Here is a 16,302-nt window from a genome sequence, read left to right as displayed (position 1 = left end):
GATTGTCAGGCACCATGCATCCCTCATAGACAAGCGTACAACACTGTTATTGCTAGCTCAATTATCCAGTGCCGCACATGTTGCAGACTTTTTTTCCTTGTGTTGCGCGTGGTGCATGTATATAGGACCAATCATTCAGAAGCCGCCAGTGGAGACAGCTAGCTCACACAACGAGCAGTCACTTTCAGTCAATTCCTTATGAGCTGAGCATCCAGAAAACCTTTGGCTCATGGTGCATGCTTAGCAGCAGCCCAGGACAAGCTGATGATCGTGCCAGCAGTACTCACATGCCTCACCACAGAAAAAGACACTAAGAAAACATTGATTTGTGTTCACACAGCTAAATTAGCGTGCTGGCGGGTTTGATTGCCACCCGAACACAAGTACTCGTCAGCACAGTAGCCTCTGTGCTGGCGGGCAACGCAAGTACCCATTTAAGACCGCGGGTATCTTCTTCCTAGTCAATCTTCCATTTGGAGCTTGAGCGAGAGGAGCTCGGTAAACACTCCAAAAACATCAAATATAAGGGGGAATATTTTTCACGATATTTTGCATGTAACCATTTTAGCAGTGAACCAACATGGATTAAAAAATATTAACACAATTTTGAGATATTGTAACAGTATGTTTTTCCCAAATGAATATCCAAGTCATGATCACCCTATAACTCATGAGGTGTTTCAACCTATAGGGACATGTGAACTAACTAGTCAAAATATCTGTGTTATGTATGAAATTATATTTTTTACATTCACTAAATAATATTTATGTTCATTTGTAAAAGTTTGAAACAACTTTGAAATCATTTATCAAATATTTAAATTGGTTGAAATTTCTTGAAACCACTGTGTTGGCGGGTGCTAACTGGACCTTACCGGTGGTGGACGGTGCAATGTCACGGTCGGAGTAACACTGGGGCTGACCTGACCGGCAGGTGGCGGGATGGGGCGAGCGCATTGGATGCACAAGTGACGGTGCAGGCGTGCCGCACAAACTGCTAAGCGGTCCGGAGGCACAAGGCCGGACACGCTAGGAGGAAGAAGTTGTTGGGCACTTGGGCCTGAGGTGAGGGAGTGGGCTAGGGGAGATAGGGCGTCGAGTTGGAGGAGTGGGGAGGCAGGGACGTCGAGCCGGAAGAGCTGCGGGTGATGGCCATGGTCATGAGAGGCGGGGGCGGCGTTCTGCAGGAGCTGAGGAAAGGAAGATAAGGATAGAAGGAAGAGGAAATAAGAAAGGAAGAAAAATAAATGGTGAAGGAAAAAAATGAGAAAGGAATAAAAATGACCGGGGAAGAAAAAGAAATTGAAAGAAAAGAGAAAAGAAAGGAAATGAATAAGGGTATTTTGGATATTTGACCTCTTCCATCTATTTTAAAAGATCACGAGAAGTCGTTTTATCAAACGTTTCTCCAACATACAAGCTAGATCCAGAAAAAGCTACTTCACCACAGAATCTAGAGCAAAAGCCATTGTTCAGAGCAAGAGCCGTGCCAAGCTAGCCTTAATAACTTGCAGGCACACAGCTGTCATGGCACCCCCTCCTCTTATAATAAGGCCTCTAGCCTCATACAGATAACCATCACCCATCAGTAGGAAGGAAGTCCAACCACAACAAACTTGGCAACACCCTGTTCCTACATACCAAGAGAAACAAGCATGAGACCTCAGGTGTTGCTCGTCACACTGGCTGTCCTCGCCGTCCTCGCAGCTCTGCCACTCATCAGCAAAGGTGAGAAATTAACAGTTTGACACTCAACTCAACTCAACTGGATGCGTTGACTAATCTTTGGTGGCCGCAGGGAGTGGGGAGGAGGGAGGAGCGGCGGCGGTCGCCGACGCCGCCGCGAACGCGAGCTCCTGGCCGTGCTGCAACCAATGCGGCTTCTGCAACAGGAAGAATCCACCAGATTGCAATTGCCTGGACATCTCGTACCAGGGTTGCCACCCAGCGTGCATGAACTGCGTCAAGTACACCAGCACCACCGAGCCGCCTGTCTACCGGTGCGTCGACATCCTCACTAACTTCTGCAAGCGCCGCTGCACACCGACCGCGGCGGCCATCTGAATGAATGAATCCCGGCGACTTCTTTGATGATCAGTTCTGTTCCTGCTTGCTTTGAAAAAAAGAAATAAGTGTTGCTGCTTTATGCTTGATGGCACATCGATCGTATCCTACTGTTTCTGTAATAAAGAGCTGTACGTGCTCAAGCAAAGCTCTGTTGGTGGGGTTTCAATTTCATCGCCATTTCCTTTGGTGTTTCGCCCCCTTTGCAAGAGTACTGTTTGTGTTGCTTAGTGGTACATAGCTTCTTGTTATGTGTTATTTTCATGCCGTGGGTAATACAGTTGTTGTGTTGTCACTAGTGGAAAACTCGTGTTGACGCTAGAAAGTGGCAGGTCTGGGTAGGTCTGGTCAGACCGGTCTTCCAACCGGTCAGACCAGTTTGAAAAAGTTCTCAAAAAGTAAATTGGACTTCACCGTGGCGTAGCTCTCGTCGAGATGATCAAAATACATATATGGAACGTCCAATTTGGATTTCAAACGCGAGAGTTATGCCCTCAAAAAGATCAGCACCCCGTGCAGAGAGGTCAGACTGGCTGACCCCACTGGTTAGACTGGTTGGATCAAATTGCTCCAAATGAAGATTGGACTATCATTGCGTAGATTTTGTCGAGTAGACCAAGATTCATATATAGAACGTCCGACTTCGAGTTCGGATGAGGGAGATACGACATTCGCAAGATATGCACTCGGGTAGACTGGTTGCCCAGGCTGGTCTAACCTGTCTATCTCTGTGTAATCCGAGTAGGAGTTTTAATTGAGCACGATTTGTATTAGGGTTTTGACTCCCTCGTAGGTAAGACCTTCCCTTTCTATAAATATAAAGGGATTCGGCCGATTGAGGGCATCCAACCCAATCGACGAAAACCAATCTACTATTATTGTCTTTTCCTTTATTCTTTTGTGCTATCTTTTCTAACCTACTACTTGTTGTTCTTCCTTCATCTCGACGACGTTTGAAGGTGCTCTAAGTGGCCTAACAACCAGTCAGACTGTAACCGGTCAGACCGGCCTGCGTCGAGGTGCTGCAGTAAGCCCATCCACGCGCCACACGATCGCGTGCGTTCGTGTGTTGGCCAAAAAAAACGTCAACATATTGATTAGCGGCAATAGATGTGTTTCACATGCAACTAGAGAAAAAAAAATTGAAATGGCAGTTCAAAAAAAACTAAATCGACGTCAATTCGATGCAAAAAAACGTATCAACCACTAGCCTCCAAACTCGCTCAATTCCTCGATCACTCCTAAATAAATTGGGGGCAGGATTGCAAGAAGTTGAGCAGCGGAGCTGGCGGCTCGGCAAGTTCGGTTGCGGAGAGGCGCTGGACGCTGCCTTTTATAGTCGGAGATGGTACGGGCTGTGTAGCGGCTCAAACGCACGGCATCAGTGGCCGCGCTGTGGCCGAGCGGCACGCAGCTTGCGGTCGTCGGCTTGCAGCGTGGTGGGGAGGTGGAGCGTAGCGACAGGCAGTCAGAGTGTCTGACGGGCTCGCATAGCTTGCAGGCAGCGTGTCGCCTCACAGAAGAAGAGTGGCGGAAAGAAATAACTAAAGACGGAAAGAAATAACTAAAGACAATCCGAATAAGCTTCGCCGTATACCAACAATCACCAAATGAACCAGGTCATGGCAATTGAATGCTCCCAAAACTACCAAAACCAAAACCAATATCATAACAACCAACACCAAAACCAGAACCATCACAGCAATACCAGCTCCAGCAATAGCCAAAGAGGCGGTAACAATGGAAAAGGAGGTGGCCGAGGCAACTCAACCACTGTATTCCCGAAATATACTTTACAAAACGGTCATTAGGGTATTACGCTTTCAGTGCTGTCTGACAATCCCGCAATTTGCGCTCTCACACGGTCCCGCGAATCACACTCCCGTTGTCGTTCACGTCCTCAGGTAGGTTGACTTCGTCGCCGAAGCTTAGACGCAGTCGACTTTTCACGTAGCCAATTGGTTGCCAAAGCGAGGAGATTCGCCTTCCATCATGCACACAGCCAGACGAAGTAAAGTTAAACGGGGGAAGCTTCGTCCACCGGGTTAGTACGAAGCTTCGGCTCCGAAGCTAGCACGTTGCAGTGACTTTGACCGAAGCTAGAGGTTTTGGAACGCTAGCTGAGCGAGTTGAGACTGAGGCACGGTTGAGGGTGACGGGCCATTTGGCGGATCCCAACAGACTGCTGCTACTGTGACGCGCAAGAGCGACGAGGCGAGCAAGTGGCCACGACCGCAGGGGTGGACGGTGGCGCGTAGTGGGGTGGGCTGCACCATGGGCGGAGCCGCGGAGCTCGCAAATTTTTGGGTCTAGGCCCACTTAGAAAAGGACATATTTCGCCGCAATATTTCAGAATCTATTTAATTTCAAGAAACAGCGTCAGAGCTGGGAAGAAAACATGCTAAACAACACCACAGAGAGCTGTCCAGTTTTGCGGTCCAACTTTGCCTATGCAGATGCATCTGTTTTACTAGACGGGCAAGGTAATAATATTCGAACAGCAAGTTTAGGAGGTGGTTTTGGACTTCAAATCATCTGTATACGTATGTCGCCTGCAAGTCCTTGGAATAGGATTCAATAGTTATGGGTGAGCTCGCTGTTCTCTGTCTAGCAGCAAAGATAGCTTCTGTTATGCAGGTACGTCTCCTTGGAATAGGATCTGACTGCAATCACAAACAAGTTCAAAAAGGTTTAGAAGAAAAAATGCAGGTGGATATTTGCAATCGCCGACTTTTTCAAAAAGGTTAAAAATTCTCACCGAGGATCGAGGATCAGTGGCGGAGCGTGAAGCAAATTGTAGGGGGGAAATTGGTTGGCTTGAACCAGAGGTTGCTCGACAGTCCACAATTGGTTCATCTCTTTTGCTTTTGAAAAATGAATCAATAGGCTTCTCTTTACCCATTTGTACCTACCAAATTGCAGAATTGTATTTAGATATAAAACCACCAAATCGTATGAACTGTGCAATTTGGGGATTAGGGCCAAATAAACTAGCGAAACATCTCAATTTTCTCAAAAGAAATAACAATAGATCTCAATTGACAACAAATTACCAGCTAATTAGGAAATAGTAGCCTGCATGCTCTACGGATCTAATGTGTTAAGAACTTAGAAGATAAACAAAAGAAGGAAGAAAAGCAACCATACCTTCAGGATGAAAGTTCTAGCCAGGCCGCCAGGCGCCAGCCCTGGCGAGTGGCGATGGCCGACGATGACTCGACCTCAACGAGTCAACTGCGAAGGAAGCGGAGGACCCCAGGCATCGGCGGCGGATCTAGCTCGCCGGTCGCAGCATCCGTCTTGCGAAGGGGTGACCACTGAGGTCGTTGTCTCGTATGCTAGTTGCTGGAATTGGCTCGTTGTTTTTTTTCTATTGTTTTCACCATTGGTTTGTGCCTTTGTGGTTAATGCCTCGTGGACTTTCTTGCTTGTGGGTTGAATTACGTGTCAAGAAGCCACGGACTGCACTTGGACCGGCACTTTGCACTTTTCTCTTCTGAGTTTTTTTACCACGCAAGGGGGGCCATGGTCCTCTATGGCCCCAACGACGCTCTGCCAGTGCTGAGGATGACGAGGACAGTGACAGCATGTAAGCTGCGAAAAGATAGCTGCGACTTTCCTTAATTTCAATTATCATGAAACAAAAACATTATCTTATATGTTTCAACAGGGTATCTTTTTTCTAGAAAAGGATTAACGTGAAAGGGACTCCAATCCGGTGACGGTAAGATATACTGTTCCGTTCGTAAAACTAGTCCATCAACCCGTGCTCTCGCACGGGCTAATATTTTTAGAAGCTATTGTATTTGAAAATTATTTAGAAATTAAACTCCTAGCTAATAATCAAAATTAATTATCTACTACTTTCTTATTTTTTTCAATATGTCAACATAATACTTATATAGATATGTACCTATCTTTGTCCAGTTGTGATTGATTTTTAATTAATAATTACTCTATGCACTTTTTCACTCATATTCATACTTTTTTCATTTCGTATCGCACCTCCAATCCTCCATACATTATATTTAGCATACAAATCAATATTTTTCATCGATTCCTCACATACATGTATAAATGGTCTAAATGGTGACACTCATCATGTGTATATATTTTAACTTAGTATTTTTATATTAACAATGACATAAATAGGCAATTTAGAATCATATATTAGTTTAGTTTTTGACATTTATGTATGATGCACATGAAAATAATTAGATTAAGACTTAGGTGTTTACTTTAGGCTATTTTTAATAACAACATACATGGGTAACATGGATAAAATTTAGAATGACATTTTAAGTTATGTTTTATAATGATATGTATTATTAAATTGGATAAAGATTATGGTGTTACTTTAGATTGTTTTTTATAATAGCTTATCTCGGTAGATATATGTTTAGAGCTTATTTTTAAATATTTTCACAATGATAGTGGTGGGTAACGTTTTAGAAAATATAATAGATCAATAGCTATGGTTATTAGAGTTTATAGGATTGGTGTTTGATGTTTTTGATTTTTATGAGAATTTGTCTCTTTTTTCTAGCTTATCTCGTGGGAACTAAACGGAGTCTTAATGGAAAAAAATGAGACTACATTGCTACAAAAATATTACCATAAACTACCTCTCGTTTGTTAAATATTCGGACACAATACTTATATAGATATATACTTATTATCTCCATCTAATTGTGATAGATTTTAGTTAGTAATTACTCTATAATATTTTCATCCACATTTATAATCTTTAACTTTTCACTTTGCATCACAGTTATGCGCTTGAATTTATTTAATGAACCCTAAGTTTGAGATACAATTTTAACATAGAAATCTATATTCTCGTCACTTCCTCTATATCTTTATAAATGGTGACAGTGTGACACACATCATGCGTGTAGACCTTAATTATTATATCGTATACCAATAGTGCAAGATATAAACGATTTAGAATGATATATTGTTGTATATTTTTAATTAAGGTTATTTGATTCAAACATAGTGTTATCATGTTATTTATAATAATGGTATGTGTGGGTAATATAGATACAAATTTAATGGGTTACTTTAAGTTTTTTAAGTAATAGTGATGGGCAATTTAGTTGTAAATTAGGGGGTTATTTTAAATATTGTTTATAATGGCATAATTGGGTAATTTTGATGAAGATTAGGGGGTTACTTTAGGCTATTTTCATAATGGCATAGGTGGGTAATTTTTTAGAAAATATAATAGATCTAATGGCTATGATGATTTGAATCTACTGGTCGGATGTTTTGCTTTTTTGTGAGAATTTCTCTTTTTTTCTAGAGTGTCCACCTAGAAATCCTAGGTGGCTTCACGTGGAGGCATCGAAAGAGCCTCCAATTAGTAATAGTAAGACAAGGGTACACATGGGAGTAGAGCTGCGTGCAACTTGGTTCAATCTGAGAGCAAACTCAGGTCATGATTGCCATAGCTGAGTTCTTGACATTTATTTTAAACACACGTTCTGACATTTATCTAAAACCACTTGAGAGCAAACTCAGGTCATGATCCACGGCGGAGCATGTCACACCGTGGACACTGGCACCGCAATGAGGGGCTTAGCGAGCTCCAGAACCATGCTGTAGCGATCCCTGAGGTCCACATCCTCAGGCACGATCCCATCAGGTAGGCTCCAGTCGATCTTGTGCAACATCGAGGCTAGCAAAAGTGGAATCAACTGCGCAGCGAAGTCCAGTCCTGGGCACATCCTTCGCCCTGCCCCAAAAGGCCTATATGTGAAGTCTTCTGATCCCCGGAAGTCCAGTGATGGGCTGCCCAGAAATCTTTCAGGCACAAACTCTCCCGCCTGAGGCCACACCGTTGGGTCTGTCCCAATGGCCCATAAGTTAATCAGAATGTTGGTACCAATTGGTACGGAGAATCCGCCAAGTGACATGCCGTCCGTGGACACCATTCGTGGTAGCAGCGGTGCTGATGGTTGCAGTCGTAGTATCTCCTTCACCACAGCATGGATGTAGGGGAGCTTGTCCAAGTCGCTCTCCTGGACAAACTCCTTGGTCCCAAGGCTCGCCGCAAGCTCAGCACGCAGCTTCTTCATCTTTTCTGGATGCTTAAGTAGGAGTGCCATTGCCCATTCCACGATGATCCTACTTGTGTTGCTCGCGGCAAGAAAGATATCCTATTGATAGGTTAAGAACAGAAATGCATATAAAAAAATGTAAGTTAATTAGTATATCAGTTACCCAAGAAAATGTACAGAAAGCAGAAAGACAGCAATTATATTTATGTTCAGAGATCATATGTATAGCCGACCGTGAAGAACTTGGTGATCTCTGAACGCGTGAGCTTCGACTTGGCATGCTGCGAGAGGATGAAGTCCAACAAATCGTGGTGGTTCTCACTGCTGCCTAACCGACGTTCGACGAACTCTTCATCAAAGAACTTGTATAGTTTAGCCAAACCTCTGGAGATTCGGCGGCGTGAGCCAAGGAGGTCAAGTGACGCGAAGAAGGGAAAAGCGTCAGAAACGTTGGGCTTAGTCCAGTCCTCGAGGACCTCCACCAGGAGGTCCTTGAACAATTGGCCCCCCTTCACGCGCAAGTGCGTCACGTCCTTGGTGAAGAGGATGTTGGACATAACATCGAGCACTGTGCCTTGGACGGCCTCTCCAATTTTGATTGGCATGCCAGAGCAGAACCTTAAGTGCTCGCTGAGCCGACAGGCATGGCGATCCCGAATGGGGCGGGTTGTGTCAAGGCCCCGGGCACTTGAGAGGCTGGTACCCAATGTGATGCGGTGCTGCTTCCACAAATGGCTATAGGTTGGGAGGAAGAACATTGACTCCGAGCAATGGCCTAAGGCGCGTGTATTGTCCGGCACGAACCGGGCAGCGAGCGCGGCATCGTTGTTGATGAGAGCTTCACGTGCTGCTTCAGGGGATGACACTACCACGAAATTGCCTGCCATGCCTGGCCGAAAGGACACTATGGACCCATAGGTTTTGGCGAGGCTCGTGAGTATGCGGTGTGGGTTGTGGCCGAACGGCCCGATGAAGCTGAAGGCATTCCCGACGATGGGGAGAGCGACCGGGCCAGGGGGCAGTGGAAGAGATGCACCGGAAAATCTCTTTCGCTTGTGTTCATCTAGGGCACAGATGACATGAACGGTGATCACTACCGTCACTACCATACAAACCAGCAACATTGGGAGCACCATGACCATAAGAGAATACCCGTGAGTTTATGAATGAATATATGCTAGCAGGGATGGGGATCCAAAGCGTGCATGAGGGTTCTTTATATATGCTACTTACACTAATACCTGTCAAGAGCGAGAGTCACTGTACGGCCATACGGATGAAGATTACTTTTTTTTTCTCCAAGTCACACTATAGATTTAAACGCACATGATCGCCATGTGTCTAGCTAATGATAAATTGAATCTTTAGAATCAGTATATATATTGGTGTTACCTAATAGAGAACGTATAATCTTGAGGCAAGTTAACAAATAACCTTTACATTGTGTTGTATTTTTAAGTAGTCTCGATGTAATTATATATTTCTATTCTTTTACTTTGTGCATAGAAAAAATATATTATGAGTTGCAGAGTAACCACAACTCGTACAAATATGGACTAGTCGTCTTGTTGTCCTAAAATTTTACTTATGAGGCGGTTATTTCATGAAAAGATTGTTGTTTCAACCACAATCTCTTTCTCTCACTACTCCAGAAAGGATTTGTAGGCGCGTCCCGATTTATTTCTATGGGTGGTCCAAAAGGTCACCCTCTTCTACAAAAGGGGTGGGCTTACCGTAGCTTTCTGGATGTCCCACGTCTGAAGAAGCATTTGTAGAGCCAGATCTTGGTCATTTTCAGTAGCGGGGGTCACCCTATGACATCACTGCTCCAAAAAATGAGAAGTTTAAAAGAAATGGTTAGAAGCTGCAATTACATTCCTTATGGACAAATTTGAATCATACAATTGTGTTTTTTGTGAGACGAATAGAGTATATATAGAAAGCTAATTTTTTAGTAATGCCAACAACCAACGTTTGCAAAGGACAAAACACATACTTGGGACTCTACTTTTAGCCCTGCAGTTACTTGGTGCAGGGAATCCCAACTTGTGCCAAACTCATACCGTGCGAGTTTCCCACGATTAAAGTTTGTGCCAAGATTCAATTCCACATGTGGCATTTAGCAATTTAGTACTACAACCATTTATAAGCTCAGGAGAGTTGTCAAAAGACTTGCATCGTACTGTTGAATTTGTGGCTAGAGACGGCCATTGCGCCAAGAAAGGGAGTGGAAACCATGTGTGATATGTGTCATGTGTGCGTGTATATTCAGAATATCACGAATAAGAATGCTAATTAAATTTAACAAGGCTGCAGTTATTAGATTTCTGGAGATTTTTGGTGGTGGAAATCTGGCCGCGTAGAGAACTCAGTATTAGTCCTGGTAGGTAGGGAGCAAATCTCCCAAAAACCACCAGGGTAGAGAACTCAGTATTAGCTCAGCTGGTAAATAGCCCACCAGGGTTCGAGTCATTGACTCGACACTGGCGCTTCTATTTTTCTAGATTTATTCTAGGATTTAACTGACGTTATTTTTTCAGTGGTAGGCGACATGATCATCGATGGCGAGCTGTCCATGGTGAGTTTGTCAATCTCCATGATCTGCCGGCTTAGTTTTCTAGAGTTGCTCATAAGGGTCAATCTCAAGGACCTATTGGCTTAGTTTTTTAGAGGTGCTGATAAGGGTAGGGTGTATTAATACCTTGAATGTATGTAAGTTTATGTGAGCGTCTGTGTCTGTACACATGCAACCCTACCTTTAAGCACCTTCAAGAGACTGAATCGACAGATCCTCGAGATTGGCGAAGTCACTTCTAGTGCCTCGCTATCGACGAGCACGTTGTCTACCACTGAAAGGATAGTGCCAGTTAAATTCTAGAATTAATCAGGAAAATACGAGCACCGGTGCCAAGTCAATAACTCAAACCTTGATGGGTGAGTTCCAAAAGGAAACATACAAGCTAAGCTATGCTTAATTCACAACAGCACTGAACACCTTATGCGAAGGAGGATTGTGATGGAGAAAGGAATACATGTGTTGGTATTAGATGACACAGAAACATACCATCATATGAGCACTAGCATGCATGTATCTCGTATGAGCTCACCTTAGAGCATCTCCATCAATCTCTTAATAAATGTTTCTCAATAATTAGTGCATGGGGTTACCCCAATATCCATTTCATTGTTACTGGGAACTACTGGAGATGCTCTTCCAACGCTTGTGCGACAGACACTCCCTTTATTAGGTACCCGTCATGGCCAGCCCACCTCAGGTTGTTTCATTCAGCGTCGGCAAGCCACCTGACACCTCAGTCACTGTGAAATTGAAAGAAAAACTACAATGTGAGGCCTAGAAAAGTACGATAAAAGAAAAAAAGATATAGAGGGAAAAGATTAGGTTTATTTTGAATCATTGTATGCACACTACTACACAACAGGCCTTCACCGCTGACCCCAAAACCCTGCATCACGGGTGGTTTGGGGGCCTGGCACATAAATGCCGGTGGTGATGAGGTTGCCTATCATAGCCGGACCATGGACGGATAGTGATGCGAGTTCATCACCGCCGGTTGCTGTCCCATGGGCTGTGAAGAGGACCATCAGCACTGACGGTCTAGTACAAGAGCTAGCGGTGATGAAGGAAATCTTCCCGGCCAAGTTTATACACTATTGGAAAAATGACGTGTAGTATTGGTCAGTAACCCCCCTTAGTACCGGAACCGCAATCGGTACTAGAGGTGTCCCTTTAGTACCGGTTGAAACGTATTTTCTCACTCAAACACCACAGTGATTGGCCTTGAACTTGCAACTCAGAGAATAGAAAGGCTGCAGCAAGCGATCAAAGGCAGCGATAACACTCGGAATAAGCCATGCTGAGTCTAAACCCCCTTTGCGCAAAAGGACAAGGGGGGTGACGTTTTTCAGAGTCAAAAATTCATTTTGTCCTTTCGCACGAAGGCCCTAGCCTCAGCCAAAGCTCTCACAATAGAATACAAAGACTGACGTTTTTTCAAAAAAGGCACCCTATTTCCCTATTTTCTCAACCTCGCAAAATTTCATGGTTGAAACAACTAAGGGTGCCTTTGGTTAGACTTTCCAACCTACTTTTGCTTTTGCAAAAACCAAAAGCCAACCAAAGAGCCTAAAAGCTATACGTGCTTTTGCCCAAAACCTGTTTTTGCTCTAGCACAAAATCAAAAGCACCTCCCCCCTGCTTTTAGCTGCTTTTGGGCCAAAAATTACCCACCTACTGCTTGTTATGGAGGATAACGGTTCATTTTCCCCTTCTATTCCCGTCCACTCCCCATCACCCGCACCAGTCCCCCCCACCCGACCATCACCTCAGCGGCCCGCTGCCCGCCGCCTGGTGCTCCTCCTCCTCAAGACTTCCCCGACCGCGCTGCCCAACCCCAATGGCGGAGGCGCTGCTGCTCGCGTGCCACCTTGCGCTTATATTCTCCCTCCTCGCGACCTCCCAGTCCCACCTCCTCATTGCCGTCGTCTCCTACCTCTCCCCGTCCTCCCTCCACCACCGCCTCCTCCACCTGCTTCGCCACCCGCTCCTCTGCCTCCTCCCGCTACTCCTCGTGCTCCTGTTCGCCTTCCTCCCACTGGCCTCCACGACACTCCTCCCGCTGCTGCTCCTCCCACCGCTGCTCCCATTCCTCCCACTCCCATTCCTCCCGCCCCACCTCTCGCTCCTCCTCTCCCTGTCATTCCACCTCCTCGCCCGTGCCGCAGGCCTCCTTGCCGTCTCGCTCCCGGCCTCCGACCTCCAGCAGCACACACTTGTCATCGCGCGTCTCCTCCTCCTCGCCGCTGCCATGGCATCCCTCTCCTCATCACTCTCTGCCTCCGCGCCAAAGGGCACCATGGCGGCGGCGGCCTACTTCATCACCGAGGTGCGGCTTGCCTGCGCGGGCGCCGTGGGTGGGCTCTTGGCGCCACAGACCGGCCTCAACCTCTATGTCGACGCATGCGTGCCCGCGGGGTGCCACCTCCTCCTAGATGCCGGTGGTGCTACGGTGCCCGCCACGTGGTGCGAGGTGGAGGAGGCGAGGCGCAGGCCATCGCCGTCATGGACCTCACCCTGATTGTGGACTGCATCGTCGTGGATGCCGTTGCGGCCCTGGTGCTACTCGGGGTGCTGTGGGGTGGACTAGCCAGCGGGAGGAAGAAGAAGGGTTAGACCCGCTCGTCAGTGAGAGAGGGAGAGAGTTGAGTGGGGTGGACTGTGGATGACATGCAGGGTCCACTCAAAAATTTATTCAAAAGCCACATCTGCTCAAACCAAATGGCCTTATACTTTTCCCACAGCTGCTTTCTCACAGCTGCTTTTCTACAGCCCACAGCTCACAGCAGCTTTTTGAAAAGCCACAGCCCAACCAAACACATCCTAAGGGTTGCGATTTCAACCAAACTGTTTTTTTAAGTCAACATAACTCGAAAACAAGTTTTGTATTGACTTATCTTGTGGTTTGTCAATACTCACTTAACCTCGTTCATGCAAAAGAAAAGGGCGAGGTTGGACGTTTTTTTGGAAAAAGGATAAAAGGGCGGGGGTGACATTTTTTGGCAAACAAAAATCGTTGTCATCCTCTTTCCATGAGAGAATTGCCTCGGGTAAGACCCACGTGCCAAGAAGGGGGTGACGTTTTTAAGCTCCGTTTAAGCTTAGACAACGAGCGTGCAAAGTCAACAAAAACCTACGCATAAAGAAACTAGGGCAGGGGTCACGTTTTAAACAAAAACATTGCTCGTTTCTTTAAGCTACAGCTTTGTTGCCATTTGAGTAGAATAACTCAAACATAAAAACGTTAAGACAAAAAGAAATCCGTGAAGGTACAAACACCAAAAGTAACCAGCTTCGAGCATGTAAGTTCCGGCTGAGCAACAAATATTTACAATCTAGCCCGCAAAAGCAGCCAACTAAGTATCAAGTTTATCAAAACATCCCAAACCACAAAACAAATCTCTAACTAGCTTCGATAATCACTGCCCTCCTTGATCAGCATCATCGTTCTCGCTCCCACCTTCGCCTTTTGCTTCCTATGCCTTGGCCTACGAACACAAGAGGAACAACATCAGGAAATCAACAGAAAAAATGCAAACCTTATGAAATAAAAAGTTATGTGAACCCTAACCTGTGCAAGCCGCTCTTGAGCAACCAGCCTTGTGTACTCTCGCCCGGAGGTAGCCCAAAGCTATTTGAAGAAATTTATCTTCGTGGCTCTCAAATTTTTAGATTTCTCCTCTTCGTCAAGCTCCGAGGCCGAGGGGAACATATAGGTGCGAGCCGCGAGTGTTAAGAAATGAGAGCTGCTGTTCTTTTCAAGGAGTTGAAATGTGCTATCAAGGCAGAAGGAAGCAGCAAAGTTGTTGCTGCCAGTAATAACCTCGGGCAGGCCTTTGAACTTCTCTTCCATCCAATCAAATATTTCTTTTACACTTTCATCACCCAGAAACAAAAGAGGCTCTGCGCCAAACTTTGCAAGAGCAGTTTTGTACCCCTCATAGATCTCAGCGAACTTTTCCTTGAGAGCCCGCTCTGCTTCCACAACAAAGGTCTTTTGCTCTTTGAGATCCTGACCAAGAGTATGAATCATTTTTTCCTGCTCTGTGATAGTCTGTGCGTCTTTTTCTGTGGCGCTTCGGAGTTTCTCCAAAACACCAAGATTGTCTTCGGGTCTTTCTCCAGCTTCTCAACTTGCTGCACGAGCTCGCTGTAGGTATTTGTTAGCAGCACGTTGTTCTTTTTAAGGTCAGAGTTAGAATCGGTGAGCTCGTTCTTCAAGGCATATAAAACCTTGCTTTCCTCCTCAAGCTTTGCAACTCTAGCCTCTAGCTGCATCATCTTCGTGCTCTCGGCTAGCATGCTCTTTTCCTTAGCCGCAGCCTTCTCCATAGCATCTTCCCAAGGATGATGGACTGCAAAATTGAAACACCAAAATGAAAAGCCTCGTAAAAAAAGAGAGATAAGAAACAAATAGCAAGCGTCGAACAAAATACCTTGTATCCGATGGTAGCTGATATCCTAGCTAAGTCCTTTTGCTCGAAACGCCTAACTGATTTTTCATACTCTGTCAAAAGAAAGGCACGTAAAAGCATAGCAAAGTAGAAATTAAGTACAGACAAAACAAACTAAGGAGCAAGCGCTTACTCTCAGGATTAAAAGACTTTTCCTCATAATCAACCTCAAAAGGCGCAGTGGATTTCCCAAGACCTCGAGTAGGGATAACCTCGCCTTCCTCCCTTTCTCCCTGCCCACCAACCTCACCGACAACCCCCTCAGACATCTTGAAAACCTCCTTGGCTGCTCTATCTACACCACGCATCCCATCCTTAGCTCCCCACAACAAGGGTAGGTTGTAGCGATTATCATCCTCACCTAAACCCGGCACATGAACAGCAATGAGCTCCTGTCTAAGGTTGGTGCCGTAGGCCTCGTTGTAACGTTCTAGAGAGGGTGACAGTTCAGAATCTGCAGAATAAGGTTTTACCCCAAATATTAGAGGAGGTTGCCTGTATATCTCCCCAGGTGCACCAGTGGTTTTTTCCAGCTCCATCAGAAATCTAAATGACGTATCACCACAATCAAAAAATCTCATCCTAGGCAAATGTACAACGACATGTTTACCTGGCTTTGTCACCTTCGAAGTAGACGCCTTAATCTCCTTAGCAATGGTATCCACGATCTTCTCCTTCAAAGGTTTGGCCTCGTGCTGTAGAGGGGGTGCAGTAACCTTTGTCTCAGTCTCCTTTGAAGGAACACTAGCCTCGGGGACCAATATAGGGAACATAGACAAGTCCACATCCAAAACAATATCATCATCATCATCAAAGGCTTTGCCGACATGAGACTTCCTCGTAGACTTCTTTTCTTTCATACCGGCCAGCGCGCCGGCAGCCTCGAGGTCGGACTTGGTCGCAACTCGGACGGCTTTAGAGACAGGGGCGCGGAGGATTTTGCAGCCTCGCTTGAGGAACTTTGTCCAATTTTTTCTTCTTCTGAGCTTTGAGGCTCGAGGTCTTTAATTTTGCTTTCGCACTTCGAGCACGACCCTCGATTGGCTGTCATCCTTCTTTGAAGTCACTGCCGCGGCCTTAGGAGCGGTGCTCTCAGCCTTCATCTTTTTCCACCTGCCACTGCCGCCAACCTATTCCGAGCCTGTCA

The 16,302-nt window shown here is 45.6% G+C and overlaps 2 protein-coding genes, 1 long non-coding RNA gene and 1 pseudogene across 3 annotated transcripts; 2 read left to right on the top strand and 2 right to left on the bottom strand.

The window, feature by feature from the left end:
- Positions 1-1,655: 1,655 nt before the first annotated feature.
- Positions 1,656-2,064, top strand: LOC117866405 (Bowman-Birk type trypsin inhibitor). Its single transcript, XM_034750603.2, has 2 exons — positions 1,656-1,728; positions 1,799-2,064. Exons 1-2 carry the CDS (start codon positions 1,656-1,658, stop codon positions 2,062-2,064), a joined length of 339 nt encoding a protein of 112 aa, XP_034606494.1.
- A 2,334-nt stretch (positions 2,065-4,398) lies between these two features.
- On the bottom strand, positions 4,399-5,526 carry LOC117834073 (uncharacterized). The gene is made up of 3 exons (XR_004635684.2): positions 5,212-5,526; positions 4,823-4,972; positions 4,399-4,727 (listed from the first exon to the last, which is right to left on the bottom strand). It is a non-coding gene; the product is annotated as an uncharacterized lncRNA (long non-coding RNA).
- Positions 5,527-7,465: 1,939 nt separating this feature from the next.
- LOC117833933 (cytochrome P450 76M5) lies at positions 7,466-9,304 on the bottom strand. Its single transcript, XM_034713522.1, has 2 exons — positions 8,360-9,304; positions 7,466-8,225 (listed from the first exon to the last, which is right to left on the bottom strand). Exons 1-2 carry the CDS (start codon positions 9,266-9,268, stop codon positions 7,611-7,613), a joined length of 1,524 nt encoding a protein of 507 aa, XP_034569413.1. The 5' UTR covers positions 9,269-9,304; the 3' UTR covers positions 7,466-7,610.
- Positions 9,305-12,186: 2,882 nt separating this feature from the next.
- On the top strand, positions 12,187-13,517 carry LOC117834655 (uncharacterized; annotated as a pseudogene).
- The last annotated feature ends 2,785 nt before the right edge of the window (positions 13,518-16,302 follow it).

The sequence above is a fragment of the Setaria viridis genome, chromosome 8 (genome assembly GCF_005286985.2).
Source record: "Setaria viridis chromosome 8, Setaria_viridis_v4.0, whole genome shotgun sequence".
NCBI classification, from domain to species: Eukaryota; Viridiplantae; Streptophyta; class Magnoliopsida; order Poales; family Poaceae; genus Setaria; species Setaria viridis.
Note: the sequence above shows the minus strand (reverse complement) of the source record. Positions and strands in the feature narration are given on the sequence as shown.

What these genes read in the sequence shown, in the direction of transcription:
- LOC117866405 (XM_034750603.2), top strand. Translation starts at nt 1,656, where the DNA reads ATGAGACCTCAGGTGTTGCTCGTCACACTGGCTGTCCTCGCCGTCCTC. An exon ending in TCTGCCACTCATCAGCAAAG is followed by an intron (nt 1,729 to 1,798) that starts GTGAGAAATTAA and finishes TGGTGGCCGCAG; the next exon opens with GGAGTGGGGAGGAGGGAGGA.
- LOC117833933 (XM_034713522.1), bottom strand. Translation starts at nt 9,268, where the DNA reads ATGGTCATGGTGCTCCCAATGTTGCTGGTTTGTATGGTAGTGACGGTA. An exon ending in AGATCACCAAGTTCTTCACG is followed by an intron (nt 8,226 to 8,359) that starts GTCGGCTATACA and finishes ACCTATCAATAG; the next exon opens with GATATCTTTCTTGCCGCGAG.